The sequence below is a fragment of the Excalfactoria chinensis genome, chromosome Z, assembly GCF_039878825.1.
Source record: "Excalfactoria chinensis isolate bCotChi1 chromosome Z, bCotChi1.hap2, whole genome shotgun sequence".
Taxonomy (NCBI): domain Eukaryota; kingdom Metazoa; phylum Chordata; class Aves; order Galliformes; family Phasianidae; genus Excalfactoria; species Excalfactoria chinensis.
In genome coordinates this window covers 27,991,538-28,004,098 of record NC_092857.1, presented here as the reverse complement: position 1 = coordinate 28,004,098, position 12,561 = coordinate 27,991,538, and the positions used below count along the sequence as shown (strand labels likewise).

The window sequence follows — 12,561 nt, the reverse complement described above, 5'->3', positions numbered from 1 at the left end:
AAATGTTGTACAAAGAAAAACAAATGAGATTTTGATCCATCTGATGCATAAATTCCTTGCTAGAGAATCACAGAATCAAAGAATAGTTAAGTTAGGAAGAGACCTCTAGAGGTCATCTGATCCTACCCATCTTCTCAAGTGAGGCAATATATAGCAGGTTGCATAGGACCATGTTCAGATGGCTTTCAGAGATTGCCCAGGAAGGAGACTCCTGGGCAACCTGCTCCAGTGCTCCATAACTTGTACAATGAAGTACTCCTTCCAGCGTTCCAGTTTGTGTTCATTCTCTCTTGTCCTGTCACTGGACATCACTGATGTCTCCATTGCATCCTCTCTTCAGGTTTCTAGGTACATTGATAAAAAATACTTTGAATCTCATTAAATATAGATATATATATTTAGATTGCTATACAAGTTAATTCAGGTCTAAATTTGGCCTTTGCTGCATTGTGTTACAAATATATGAAGAGTATTTGTTTGGATTTTATGTATAATTCTTATCTGCAGTAATTTGGAGGCAGTAAGAAAACTTGTATTGGCAATGAGTCATGAGTAATCAGTGTACTCTTTCTGACTTGCATTCTACACCTAGTCACTCCACCACTGCTTTTAAGAAGAAATGTGAAAATAATTCCCTTGTAGTAATTTGTTCAAAATTACCTGAATTATGAAACACTAGACTACTCTTTCAAACTATTTATTTTGGCACCTTTTATAGTGCTCATTACACATGCAAATATTCAGACTTTTATTTGTGTCCTATTTCCTAGACCTCTATAATTACCTGTAATAAGGAATTATACCACATAAATGCTCACTCTGCAATAAATATTTTCTATTCTAAAATTCCATTTTAAAATATATTTCATCAGGAGTCTTCTTGAAATGAAAACACTCAATCATTGTAATTTACACTCCCACCTGAAGGAAAAATTTACTTTGCAAAATTTATTTTTGCTATACATTCTGGAAATTCCATCTGGCGTGTTTTAGTCTTTGGTTACAACAGGGAGGGGTGCTTGAAGGGAGTGAAATTTTCTGTTATAATGAAAAAATAAAAGAATATATTGAAGTTTATTGTATTCACCTAGGTGAATCTGAGCCCAGAGTTTACAGATCAACAGCAAACTCTGTATTCCTAATCCTGTAAGGAATGATAATAATAATAAAAATAAATAATAAAAATAAATAATTTTTTAAAAGATTAAAAAATCTGTATTTTAAAAACAATTGCCAGTTCTTTCAGTAGATGTCCAAGACTTAAGGCCTGCCGTACATGACATAGCTTTACATAATGCTAGTGATGAAAAAAGTAAAAGATATCTAAATCTACCGTATTTCAGCACAGTATGGAATCACAGAATCGTTTGGGTTGGATGTGACTTTTCAGATCATCAAGTTTCAACCCCCTGCTACAGGCAGAAACACCTTCCACTGGACTAGTTTGCTCAAAGCCCCATCCAGCCTGGCTTTAAATGCCTCCAAGGTAGGGACATCCACAGCCTTTCTGAGAAACTGATTCCATTGTCTCAACACTCACAGTAAAGAATTTCTTCCAGAGATGTATCTAAATCTTCCCTATTCCAGTTTAAACTCATTTTGTATTGTCCTATCATTACATGCCCTTTTAAAAAGTCCCTCCCCAGCTTTCCTGTAGGCCCCCTTCAGGTGCTGCAGGCCACTATAAGGTCTCCCCGGAGCCTTCTCTTCTCCAGACTGAAAGAGCCTCATCTCTTAGCCTGTGCCCATAGGAGAAATGCTCCAGCCCTTGTTCTTGTGCTGGGAACCCCAGAACTCCAGGTGGGATATCATGAGAGCAGAGTGGAGTGGCAGAGTCGCTTCCCTTGACCTGCATGTCACTCTTCTCTTGATGCAGCCCAGGATACAGTTGTCCTTCTGGGTTGCAAGTGCACACTGACAGCTCATGTTGAGTTTCATCTACTGACACCTTCAAACCCTTCTTATCAGGGCTGCTGTCAAGCCATTATCCACCCAACCTGTATTTGTGCTTGGGATTGCCCTGCCCAGGTGCAGGACCTTGCACTAGGCCTTGTTGAACTTCATATAAGGTTGGTAGGGGTTCACCTCTCAAGCCTTTTCAGGTCCTTCTGTATGGCATCCCTTCCCTTTAATGTGTCAACTGCGCCACTCAGCTTGGTGTCATCTGCAGACCTACTGAGGATGTACTCTACTGCACTGTCCATGTTGCCTATACAGCTGCTAAATAGCACTGGTCCCAGCATTGATCCCTGAGGAATACCTCTCATCACTGACCTCCACCTGGATATTGAGCCTTTGACCACAACTCTCTGAGTGTGGCCATCCAGCCAATTCCTTTTTCAATGAGTTCTCCATCCATCAAATCCATTTTTCTCTGATTTGGTAGACAGGGACCATGGCATGTCATGAGGGATCATGTCAAACACATTGTACAATTCTGGGTAGATGATATCAGCTGTTATTCCTTTATCAGCTGATGCTGTAATTCCATCAATAAAGGCTACCAAGTTTGTCAGGCATGATTTCTCTTTGCTGAAGCCATGTTAGTCATCACCAATAACCTTATCTTAATTTTCCATATACCATCGTAGGGCCTTCATTAGTATCAGTTCCATGATCTTGCCAAGCACAGAAGTAAGACAGATGTGTCTTCTTATTCCCTGCATCTTCTTTTTTTCCCTTCTTGAAAATGTAGGTTATGTTTCCCCTTTTCCAGTCAGTGAAAACTTCACCAGACTTCCACAGCCTTTCTGATATGATGGCTAATGGCATGACAGGTTCATCCACCAGTTCCCTCAGAACCCATGGATGGATTTCAGATCCCATGTACTTGTGTAACTTTTTTTTTTTTTTTTTTTTTTTATATGACATTTAGTAGATTTGAATTTCTACTATATCTCTGACTATAGTATAAATGATTTAAATAAAGAAAAAAGTAAGAACCTGCAAGTATTGTTATTAATTTGGCTACCAGTTAATAGTCTGTTAGCATCAGGTGTGTAGGTCATGGTCTCTAGATTTAGAAAGAAATCTGGTCAATATGAATCATTAAAAATATCTGGAATATACAAATTACTCTCACTTTCTCACATTGTAGCTATACTGTATTCTGTTAACAAAATATAATTAAATACAATTTCTCTTCTCCAAGTATAGACTGCTATAAGAACTGCGTAAGTATTGCAATGATAATAGGTTACAGAAGAATGATTTAGAATAGACTGCATAATGATAACCACACCAGCAATGCTTAGAGAAGTTGCATGGGTTTAATTCACTGTGATGTTATAATCTGAAGACAAAATTTGAGTAATTTGTTCTGCTGAAAACTGACTTTTTCATATATACATACCCATTTGGAAGGCTTCAGCAAAATGACTCATTTTTAAACAGAGAATGAGGATTCAGCACCTCACAATTTGCAATGCATTCTCATGTTAAAACTGGTTGAGGGTTGTTTTTTTTTTTTGTTTATTTGTTTTTTTTTTCTTATTAATTTTGTTTGTTTGCATATATATCTTATTAAAAAAGAAATCATTTCAGTTCATTTAAGTAGAGGCACTGTTGGCCCTTTTAGTGCACCATTTAGATACACAAACAAGATGATACGTCCAACAAGAATCATTTGTCAAATTAGTTCAGTACTACTTATTCTCAGATCTGGAGAATCTTTAAATCAAGTTTTGGGCGGCTGTAAATTGATCACAGTATGATGATTTCATGTTGGATTTGGATATCTGCTGTGCACTATCATGCAAACTAATGATATCACAGTGTACTATGCCACTGTGCTGTCAGAATCTGTTATCTGTGGCTCTGTCTTACTGCACTGAATAAGCAATTAGTTTTCATTCTGCTTGTCTTAAAATTAGCAAGTTAAGCAACATTTAAAGTAATTATTATTATTATGAAAAGTATCACTATTTTTTTTCTTATCAGAGCTCTTGATTTTCCTGGCCTGTTTCTCTGCTATTCTTTGCATGGAACTTTCTGTGTTCTGTATCCTACATCCTCTAATATATAGCTCCCATGTATTCCTTACATCTTTCTTTTTCCATATTTTCTTGTCTTCCTCTTTCAAATATTTTCCTTCTCTCTATACGGTACCTTTCTTTGTCCTGCTCAATTTTGCTTATTCTGCAAAACATGAATTGATATTCCTTTATTCTCAAAATTTACAATAATTCAACATTTTCTCTGAGAATCCATGTCTGTCTCCTTCATTCTTTCTGTCTTTATAAGATTCTTGTAGTCCTAACAATTCATCCAGCAATCTACTGATTTTCCTTACATTACATTATGTTAAGATGAGATATACTGCATTTTGCACAGTCTAAGTAAAATATTTTCATTTAGCAATGTTCATTCTTACAAATAATTATTTTATTCTCCTAACCTATAAAGAATTGATATTACAAAAAATTGCTCATACGTATTAGTTATTGATATTTACTAGCTACCCTTAGTTTGGTTTTGCTCTGATATGGTTCAATGCATCAGATATTGATTTAACACATGAGTACAGTTTCTTCAGCATTTTCAGTTCATCATCACATTTTTCTTACTTGTTTATGAGCATTTAATGCTTCTTCTTCTTTTTATGACTAACAACATCTCTCTTAGGAAAGCAGTATAGAAACAGAGGTTTATGGTCTAATTTTTTTCTGAATAGAAAGGCTGTTCAGTACTTACCATTTGTAAGGGCTTGCAATAATTTCATTATTTGATTTCAGTTCATAAATAAAATATGAAATATAATTAAAGCTATTTAAGTCTATAACTATCTTCAGATATTCAAGATAACAAAATCAATGACTCTGAGGTCTGCTTTATTAGCCTTGCAGTGAAGATCTCTGTGTGTACAGCAACAGGCAATACTGACACATCAGTTCATGAGTACAGACTCTCCATAAATTAATAGATATAGTAATTAAGTGTTGTTTGTTGTTTGTTTTTTTTTTAACCCTATGCACTTGAATTCTGATATTGGCTGATTTTATTTCATTGTTCATTCACTCATTTTCTGTAAAAACTTGACTTTGTTCTCTTGAGATATTTGAAAATGGGATATCTATCTTTATGCTCATCTACTCACCCGATCTTGTTGTGCTTGACTCCTGTCTGACAGAAGAAGGAAATTGTGTACTCTGGTCATTTATCACTAGAGCTGAAAAAGGTTACTTGAAAATAGCTGTAGTACAGTTATGATCTGGAAGCTGACCTTTTATACAGAAATACTGCCTCTGCTTTGATGAAACTTGTAGAAGTCAGATTATACTTGGATAATTAAAATAACACTTAAGGTAAGCCATTCTAAATCTTAAGTGAATCCTCCTGATGCCAATAGAATTAGTTACGGTTCATATCAATATCACCAAAGGCAGAATTCAGTTGCTTTGTCCCCTTCTTGACCCATGTTTTTGTGGAAATGGTCTCTCTTAACTTTTACATCCAAATTTAAGTAAAAATGGCAATTGCCTCTGTACATGTTGGTATGTCCTTCAGGCTATGGCAACTTGCAAAGGTTTGCCGTGTACTGCTGTGAAAATCGTTGCCATGTGATTGCTTTTTGCACTATAGGACTTGACAGAGAATTGTTCAGCTTTCTCAGCTCAGAATGAGGTTATGAGAAGAAAAGGCACACCAAAAAATAACATTTTAATATTTAGATTTATTTTCCTTTGATAATTGTTTCCATTTGGTTAGCGTAGATATTTACAGATGTTTAGGTTTGGTAAATGTTTTTTTTTTAACTGTACACACTTCATTAAACCCCTTAGGATAGCATAGCCTCCCTTGAAGGCTTTGGGTTTGTAAGTTGTAGCTACATGTTTGAGAAAGGAAAAACCAGTGCAGCAAAGTGTGAGACAGAAAGTTAGAATAGGAAAATGGTATTACAGAAAATGAAAAGAATTCAGAACATAATGCAAGACTGAGATCCTGCATGTAGATTGCAATGAAAAGACTCGATGCAAAAAAAAAAACAAAAACAATGGACCCGAGTGCTGGGAATTCTCTTGATTTCAGTAACCCCGTAGAGTCTTGTCTACCGCTGGTGAGAACTCTTAGACAAAAATCTTCACAGAGTGAATATTGTTTAGGTAGAAGCTAACTTTTTTGTTGTTGCTGTTCTTTCCTTGAAATAAATTAGCTGAGCCATAAGATATTGCTCATGAGACCTTCCTTTTCATATCCCAGCAACATTCTTTTGATGCACCATAATGCAGTTATGTTGTAAAAGGATTTTTCTGACTAAAGAACACGTAAGACATTTTGTTTCTCTTGGTAGGAAAAGTGATGAAACCAAGTTGAAAATTCAATTTTAACCTAACTGTGTATAAAACTTCTTTGAAAGCACCTATAATTGTTAATCTTGATTATCTTTCTTTCATTTGATGAATTATGTGAAAACTAGCCTTATTTCATGAAATCAAATAATCATTTGAGATGGAAAGGGCCCTTAAAGGTAATCCCGTCCAACCTCCCTTCAGTGAACAGGAACATCCACAGCTAGATCAGGTTGCTCAGAGCCTGGTTCAGCCTGATGCTGAATGTCTCCAGGAATGGAGCATTCACCACATCTCAGGGCAGCCTCTTCCAGTGCCTCACCATTCATCATAAAAAAAAAAAACTTCTTCCTTATATGCAGTCTAAATCTCCACTCTTAAACTAAAAACCATTTCCCCTTTTCCTAACCTGCTAAAGCATTTGTCCCCTTCATTCTTGTTGCCCCCCTTAAGATACTGAACAGCCCCAGCTCTGTCAGCCTGTTTACATAGTGGAAGTGATCCATCCCCTGGAAAATGGTCTTCCTTCTATTTTAAAAAATTATATTTAATTTAGAAGTTATTTCAATATAATTTATCGACAAATGTAATATAAGTTAGTGAGTATTAACAGTTTTAGAAATTTTCGAATTATTTACACTGAATACCAGTAACATTGGATGAAAATATTTATTAAGATCATTCTTTAGTGCATAGTTCGCAATACTTCTCATGCTTAATTTTCATGCTGAGTTGTGCGGTATCAGCTCTAGAGGACAGCTTTCCCAGAAGATCATTTAGCCACTTTACAAAGTGTTGTTTTTCTTTTTCTTTTTTCCTCGGGCTTTTATTTATAACATATGCTTCGAAGTATGATACCAGACATCATAATGAAATTCTAATTTATGCAGAAAACATTTCTTACCAGCTTTCTCAGTTCCTTTGGTAATAATACCCAGTTGATGTAGATTTCTCCTGTTGGCTTCATTTTTCTTTTTCATCTGTTTTGTGCAAAAATGTTTCATTATCTTGATAAGGGAAGAAAATATGGCATTGTGCCTAGCAATTGTATTTTCTAAGCCATTAATTCCAATTTCTACAATAAAAACTGCTGTATAAAAAAATTAAAGTTTTCAAGAGTGGGGATTTTGAACTCCAACTTCAACCGTTTATGGCACTAAGTCATACTTTTCAGTTATAGACTCTAAATTTTGAAGGTGTTACTTTTTATTCTATGTTTTTCACAGAAGAGACTTTCAATCACTTCTAATCACAGTCAGCCATTCTTCCTGTGTCCATCCATGCATCCTGCCTGAGGAATGCCATTTGTTGCCTCTCTTGTGCCCCTGAAGCTGCAAAGTCTCTCTTGCTCTAAAACATTTTGTCAGGTTTTTCCTTCAATAGCACAGAAAGTCAAATCAAGTTAAAAATTTTGTTTAAATATATTTTGAACATAAAAGCAAGGAAATCTAACAAATTTGGGGGGACATAAAGGCAAAATTTTATGCCAGACTACAGTTGCAGTAACTCATAATCTGAATAATTTCAGGATTGTATTGTATTTTAATTAGTGTTACAGTTAGTAAGGGGGTTTGTTCACAGTAAGTAAACAGTGGAATTAAAAAATAAATTTATTCAGAGTAAGCAGATAAATGTGTAAGTAGCTCTGAAGATAATATTTCCTTTTTATTTCCATGAAAAGTACAAGAGATACAAAGAACACAATAGTACTTTTTGATAAAGAAAATTCACAGCAATAGACCATTGTTTTTCAATATAGCCACTGCCATTAGCTATGCATTTGCACCAACAATGAACAAAATCTTGCATGCCACTCTCCTAAAAATCAGCATAATCTTCCAGATCATGGCTTGTCTTTCATACTACTATTGCCTCTGCTGGATCTCACCACTCACCACCTCACTGTGATAACATCCACTGTTTAGTCTCCAGAAATGTTCAGCAAGCATCAAGAAATGTGAATGTGTGCCGTTTTTTACCTCCTGGAAGAATTCAATTCTAGACCTCTGCTTCCTACATATTTCCATGTCAGAAGCCATTCTGTCAGGCTGTCCCTCCGCTGCCATCTGTCACGTGACTACAAAATGTAATGGAATACTTGTGGGCAGGTTCAGTCTCTACTGCCATAACTCTAAAATCACTTTCTGAGATTTGGTTCAAGATAATATGAGTCATTACTTTTGGATCAGGCATACTATGTAGAAGAAGCATTCTGAAACAGTTTACTTACTGTCCACTCCATTTCTTTTGTTACTTTGGGTGATATTTTCAGATATGTTTGTCAGGTAAGACTGGAGTGCGTATCCTTGATCATTCTTAGATTAGAAGCACCAGCAGATGATAACAGATCAGAATAATTTTGGAAGTTAAGCTTTCGACAGAAAGTTTGAGAAACATTCCATTGAACTTATTCAGCAACTTTTGATTCATGTCAAAAGAGACTCTTTTTCTCTGTGAAGTGAAATATTGCTTGTGAAGTGAAAATAGTCACAGCTTTATAGTAAGTCAGCTTTATGAAACTGTTGGTGCAGACTGTTCCATATCCTGGGGCTGTATACTTGGACGTGGTAGGTTGGCTGTGCAAACATAGGCCATTATTTTTTTATATGAAGTGGAAGTATCTTCTGTTAATTACATTAACATACCTTTTGTAACCTGTTGTTACAATACAGCATTTTATGACCCATCTCTCAGAACTGCCATGGCAATCATGATCTCACTGAAGTAGCTAATGACCAAGAGCTGGCTCAGCATCACATGGGACTGTAAATAGACAAAATGAGCAAGTGCCTACCTGCCGAAGGCTCTTGTAGACATACTTGAAGTCCCTCTATAAGTCTAGACCAACATACTAGAGTCTCAGATGAATGACAGTATAAGTCCAGTGTGGAAGCATCTCTTGGCTTCTGCCTCCATTTTAGGTATTTAATTTCAGGCTTGTGGATATCTATACTTCAGGTCACACTGTACAGGTGATTCCAGTTTCTTTACTTCCTTGCTATTTTTTGTTAAAATAAAGCTACTTTGTCTCCTGTTTATTGGGAAAAAAAACATATGTCAATAATGTTAATAATCTGGCAACGTTAACTCTTTTTCTATATTTGAAAGAAATGCAGTGAGCTCAGTGAGAGAACTGACTGAAGCTTACTCAGGGTGTTGGTGGGGAGGCTGCCCTGCCTGGTTGAGGGAGTAGGTGACAGCAGGCACCGGCTTGTCCATATTACTGTTTTCAATCCCAGGTTTCTCTCTCTGCCACATATTTTCAGACTTATTACTTCCTTATCAAATTGGCTAATATAATTTAAAAGAATGGATGTTCCCAGTGAGGTCATCATACTCTTCATCCCAAGAGCTGCATGCACTTACATTCAGGAACCTATGTACTACACGATATACAGCACTCTCAGATTCTGTGGTCCAGCTGTGTAACAGGTTTTTTAGCTCTTGAACTTTGTAGACATGCTGTCCAGTATGTTCACTCTTCTTTCTTTGCAGGCATACCAGGCAGTGACTATATCAACGCCAACTACATAGATGGTTACAGAAAGCAGAATGCATATATAGCAACACAAGGGGCATTGCCAGAAACCTTTGGAGACTTTTGGAGAATGATGTGGGAGCAACGTGGTGCAACTGTTGTCATGATGACAAAACTGGAGGAGAGGTCCAGGGTAAGGAAAACATATGCTTACAGCAAAATGCAAAATCAATAATGTTGTACTTGAGAAACAAGATGATTCAGTAGGGGTTGCATAGCCTAGAAAAGAGAAAACTCTGGAGAGATCTTGCAGCAGCCTTCCAGTATTTTAAAGCACACTACAAGAAGTATGGGAAAGGCCACTTCATTAGAGAGTATTGATAGGACCAAGGGTAAACTAAACTAAAAGAGATTAGACTTAGATGAGATACAAAGAAGAGATTATTCACTATGTGAGTATTGAAAAAGGTTAGCCAGGGAAGCTGTGGATGCACTGTCTCTGGAGGTGTTCAGCACCAGCTAAATGGAGAAGTTAGCAAAATTTTGTAGTGGGACGTATCCAGAACAATGCCAGGGGTTTTGGAACTGGATTTCTTCTAGCAGAAATCATAAGATTATACAATAAATCACTTCAGGTAAGATTTTTCTTTGTTTCATATGTGTTAGTCTGCCTCCAGTATATATTCTCTTCTGAGTGTACTTCTCTAAAGTATGTATTTTCTTCAGGTACAACTGTTTAGATGTGTCCAAACTACAAAAATCACTTGCACAGGAAATGCTAGTTCCACCTGTGAAATTGCAGAGTCACAACATTTGGTAGGATTTTAGTCCTCTGAAAATCTTGGCATCTATTCTTCCATATTGATGTTTTTTGTCCTTCAGTCATATGAAAGCATTAGGTGACTGAAAGACTGAAAATGTTATTTGTTCTGTAATATCAAGAGTATAATTGTATCATATTGTGATAAGGAAATTCAATTTTCAGTTTTGTATTGCATACCTTACACTCCAGATCAGTGAGGATTTGGATTTGATTAAAAATATAAGAATGTTATTTTAGCACATTCTGGGTGTAAGGAAAGCATAAATAACATATGCAGTAATGGAATACAAAATTATGATACTTCAAAATACTTAAAATTTTAAAAGGTAAAAATTAGGTAACTCAAAGGACTAAAACATATAGGTATTTATTTAATAATAGAAGTGATGAATGGATATTAGTATAATGTAAGGGGAAATAAAAAATAGGTGGTTTTCTTGTATACAAAGTATAAAGATGAAATAATGGAAAAGGTGGAAACAGAACATTGTGGTATGAAGATTTACTAGCAAGGTCCATATTTCATGGCTTATGTTAGTTCTAATGGTAAATGTTTTGGGGGGAAAAGGAGAAGAAAGAAAAAGAAAAGAGAAAGTAGTCAGAAAAATTATTTTCCCAAAATAGTTCTGTATGTTATGCCAAGACAAATTTCAGCTTCTCATTAATTGCTCCTGCATATGGTGCTGTTAATGCTGATGTGCACTGACTGGAGAATCCAGGGGATGGGTCATCCTGGGGGATGACCTGTTGGAGAGCAGCTCTGCAGAGAGGAACCTGGGCATCCTGGTGGACGACAGGTTGGCCATGAGCCAGCAGTGTGCCCTCGTGGCCAAAAGAGCCTATAGCATTCTGGGGTGCATTAAAAAGAGAGTGTCCAGCAGGTCAAGGGAGGTGATCCTCCCCTTCTACTCTGCCCTGGTAAGGCCTCATCTGGAATACTGTGTCCAGTTCTGGGCTCCCCACTACAAAAAAGACAGGGATCTCTTGGAAAGAGTCCAGCGGAGGGCCACAAAGATGGTGAAGGGCCTGGAGTATCTCCCCTGTGAAGAAAGGCTGAGTGAACTGGGTCTGTTTAGCCATGAGAAAAGATGACTGAGAGGGAGGGAACTTGATCCAGGTTTATAAATACCTGATGTATGGGAGCCATAGTCTCCCATACAGAGGCCAGTCTCTTTTCAGTGGTATGTGGAGACAGGACAAGGGGAAATGGACATAAGCTGGAACATAGGAAGTTCCGCACGAATATGCACAAGAACTTCTTTACGGTGATGGTGATGGAGCATTGGAACAGGCTGCCCAGGGAGGTGGTGGAGTCTCCTTCTCTGGAGATATTCAAGACCCGCCTGGACACCTACCTGTGCGACATGGTGTAGGGAACCTGCTTTGGCAGGGGGGTTGGACTCGATGATCTCTAGAAGTCCCTTCCAACCCCTACAGTTCTGTGATTCTGTGATTCTGTGAGAAGGTTCTGCATGTGAGGTTTATTGCTGAACTTCCTGCAAACACATCAGTAGCCCCCACAGTAGAAAGCAGGAGCTGTTGCCAAACATAGAAATCACAGAAGGTGAGAAGAAAAGGATGATTCCAACATCTGTAGCAATTGCTTCCCATGGGAAACTGCTAAAAGAATCAGGATTTGCAAGTAATATAAATGCCAAGAGCTGAATAACAAGCATGAGTGTTAACACAGGAAGAATACTGCTACAGAGGTCCTGGGTTACATGGTAGCATCTGTGAAAGGGTAGAGACCTGCAAGTGGGAGGCAGGATAAAGGATTGTACATGGAACACCCTTAGAGATACAAGATGCAAAGGAAACAAGGGCACTGGGCAACATACGTAGAAAGTTCACAAAGGAGAGAAATAAATTAGGGAAGAAGAGAGAAGATTTATCATTCAGAAAATTTTTAAAATTAATGAAAAGTGTGTAAGTGGAAAATAGCTGGTATTTCAGTAATTCATGGATGATTTCCA

General features: G+C 37.0%; 1 protein-coding gene across 24 annotated transcripts in view; it reads left to right on the top strand.

Moving 5' to 3' along the window:
- Positions 1-12,561, top strand: part of PTPRD (protein tyrosine phosphatase receptor type D) — a 1,083,558-nt gene that overhangs the window by 1,015,803 nt on the left and 55,194 nt on the right. For all 24 annotated transcript variants that reach the window (XM_072360023.1, XM_072360013.1, XM_072360012.1 and 21 more), the window contains one exon: positions 9,783-9,958. In XM_072360023.1, coding sequence (XP_072216124.1) covers positions 9,783-9,958 — 176 coding nt within the window. The remainder of the gene's footprint in view (positions 1-9,782; positions 9,959-12,561) is intronic.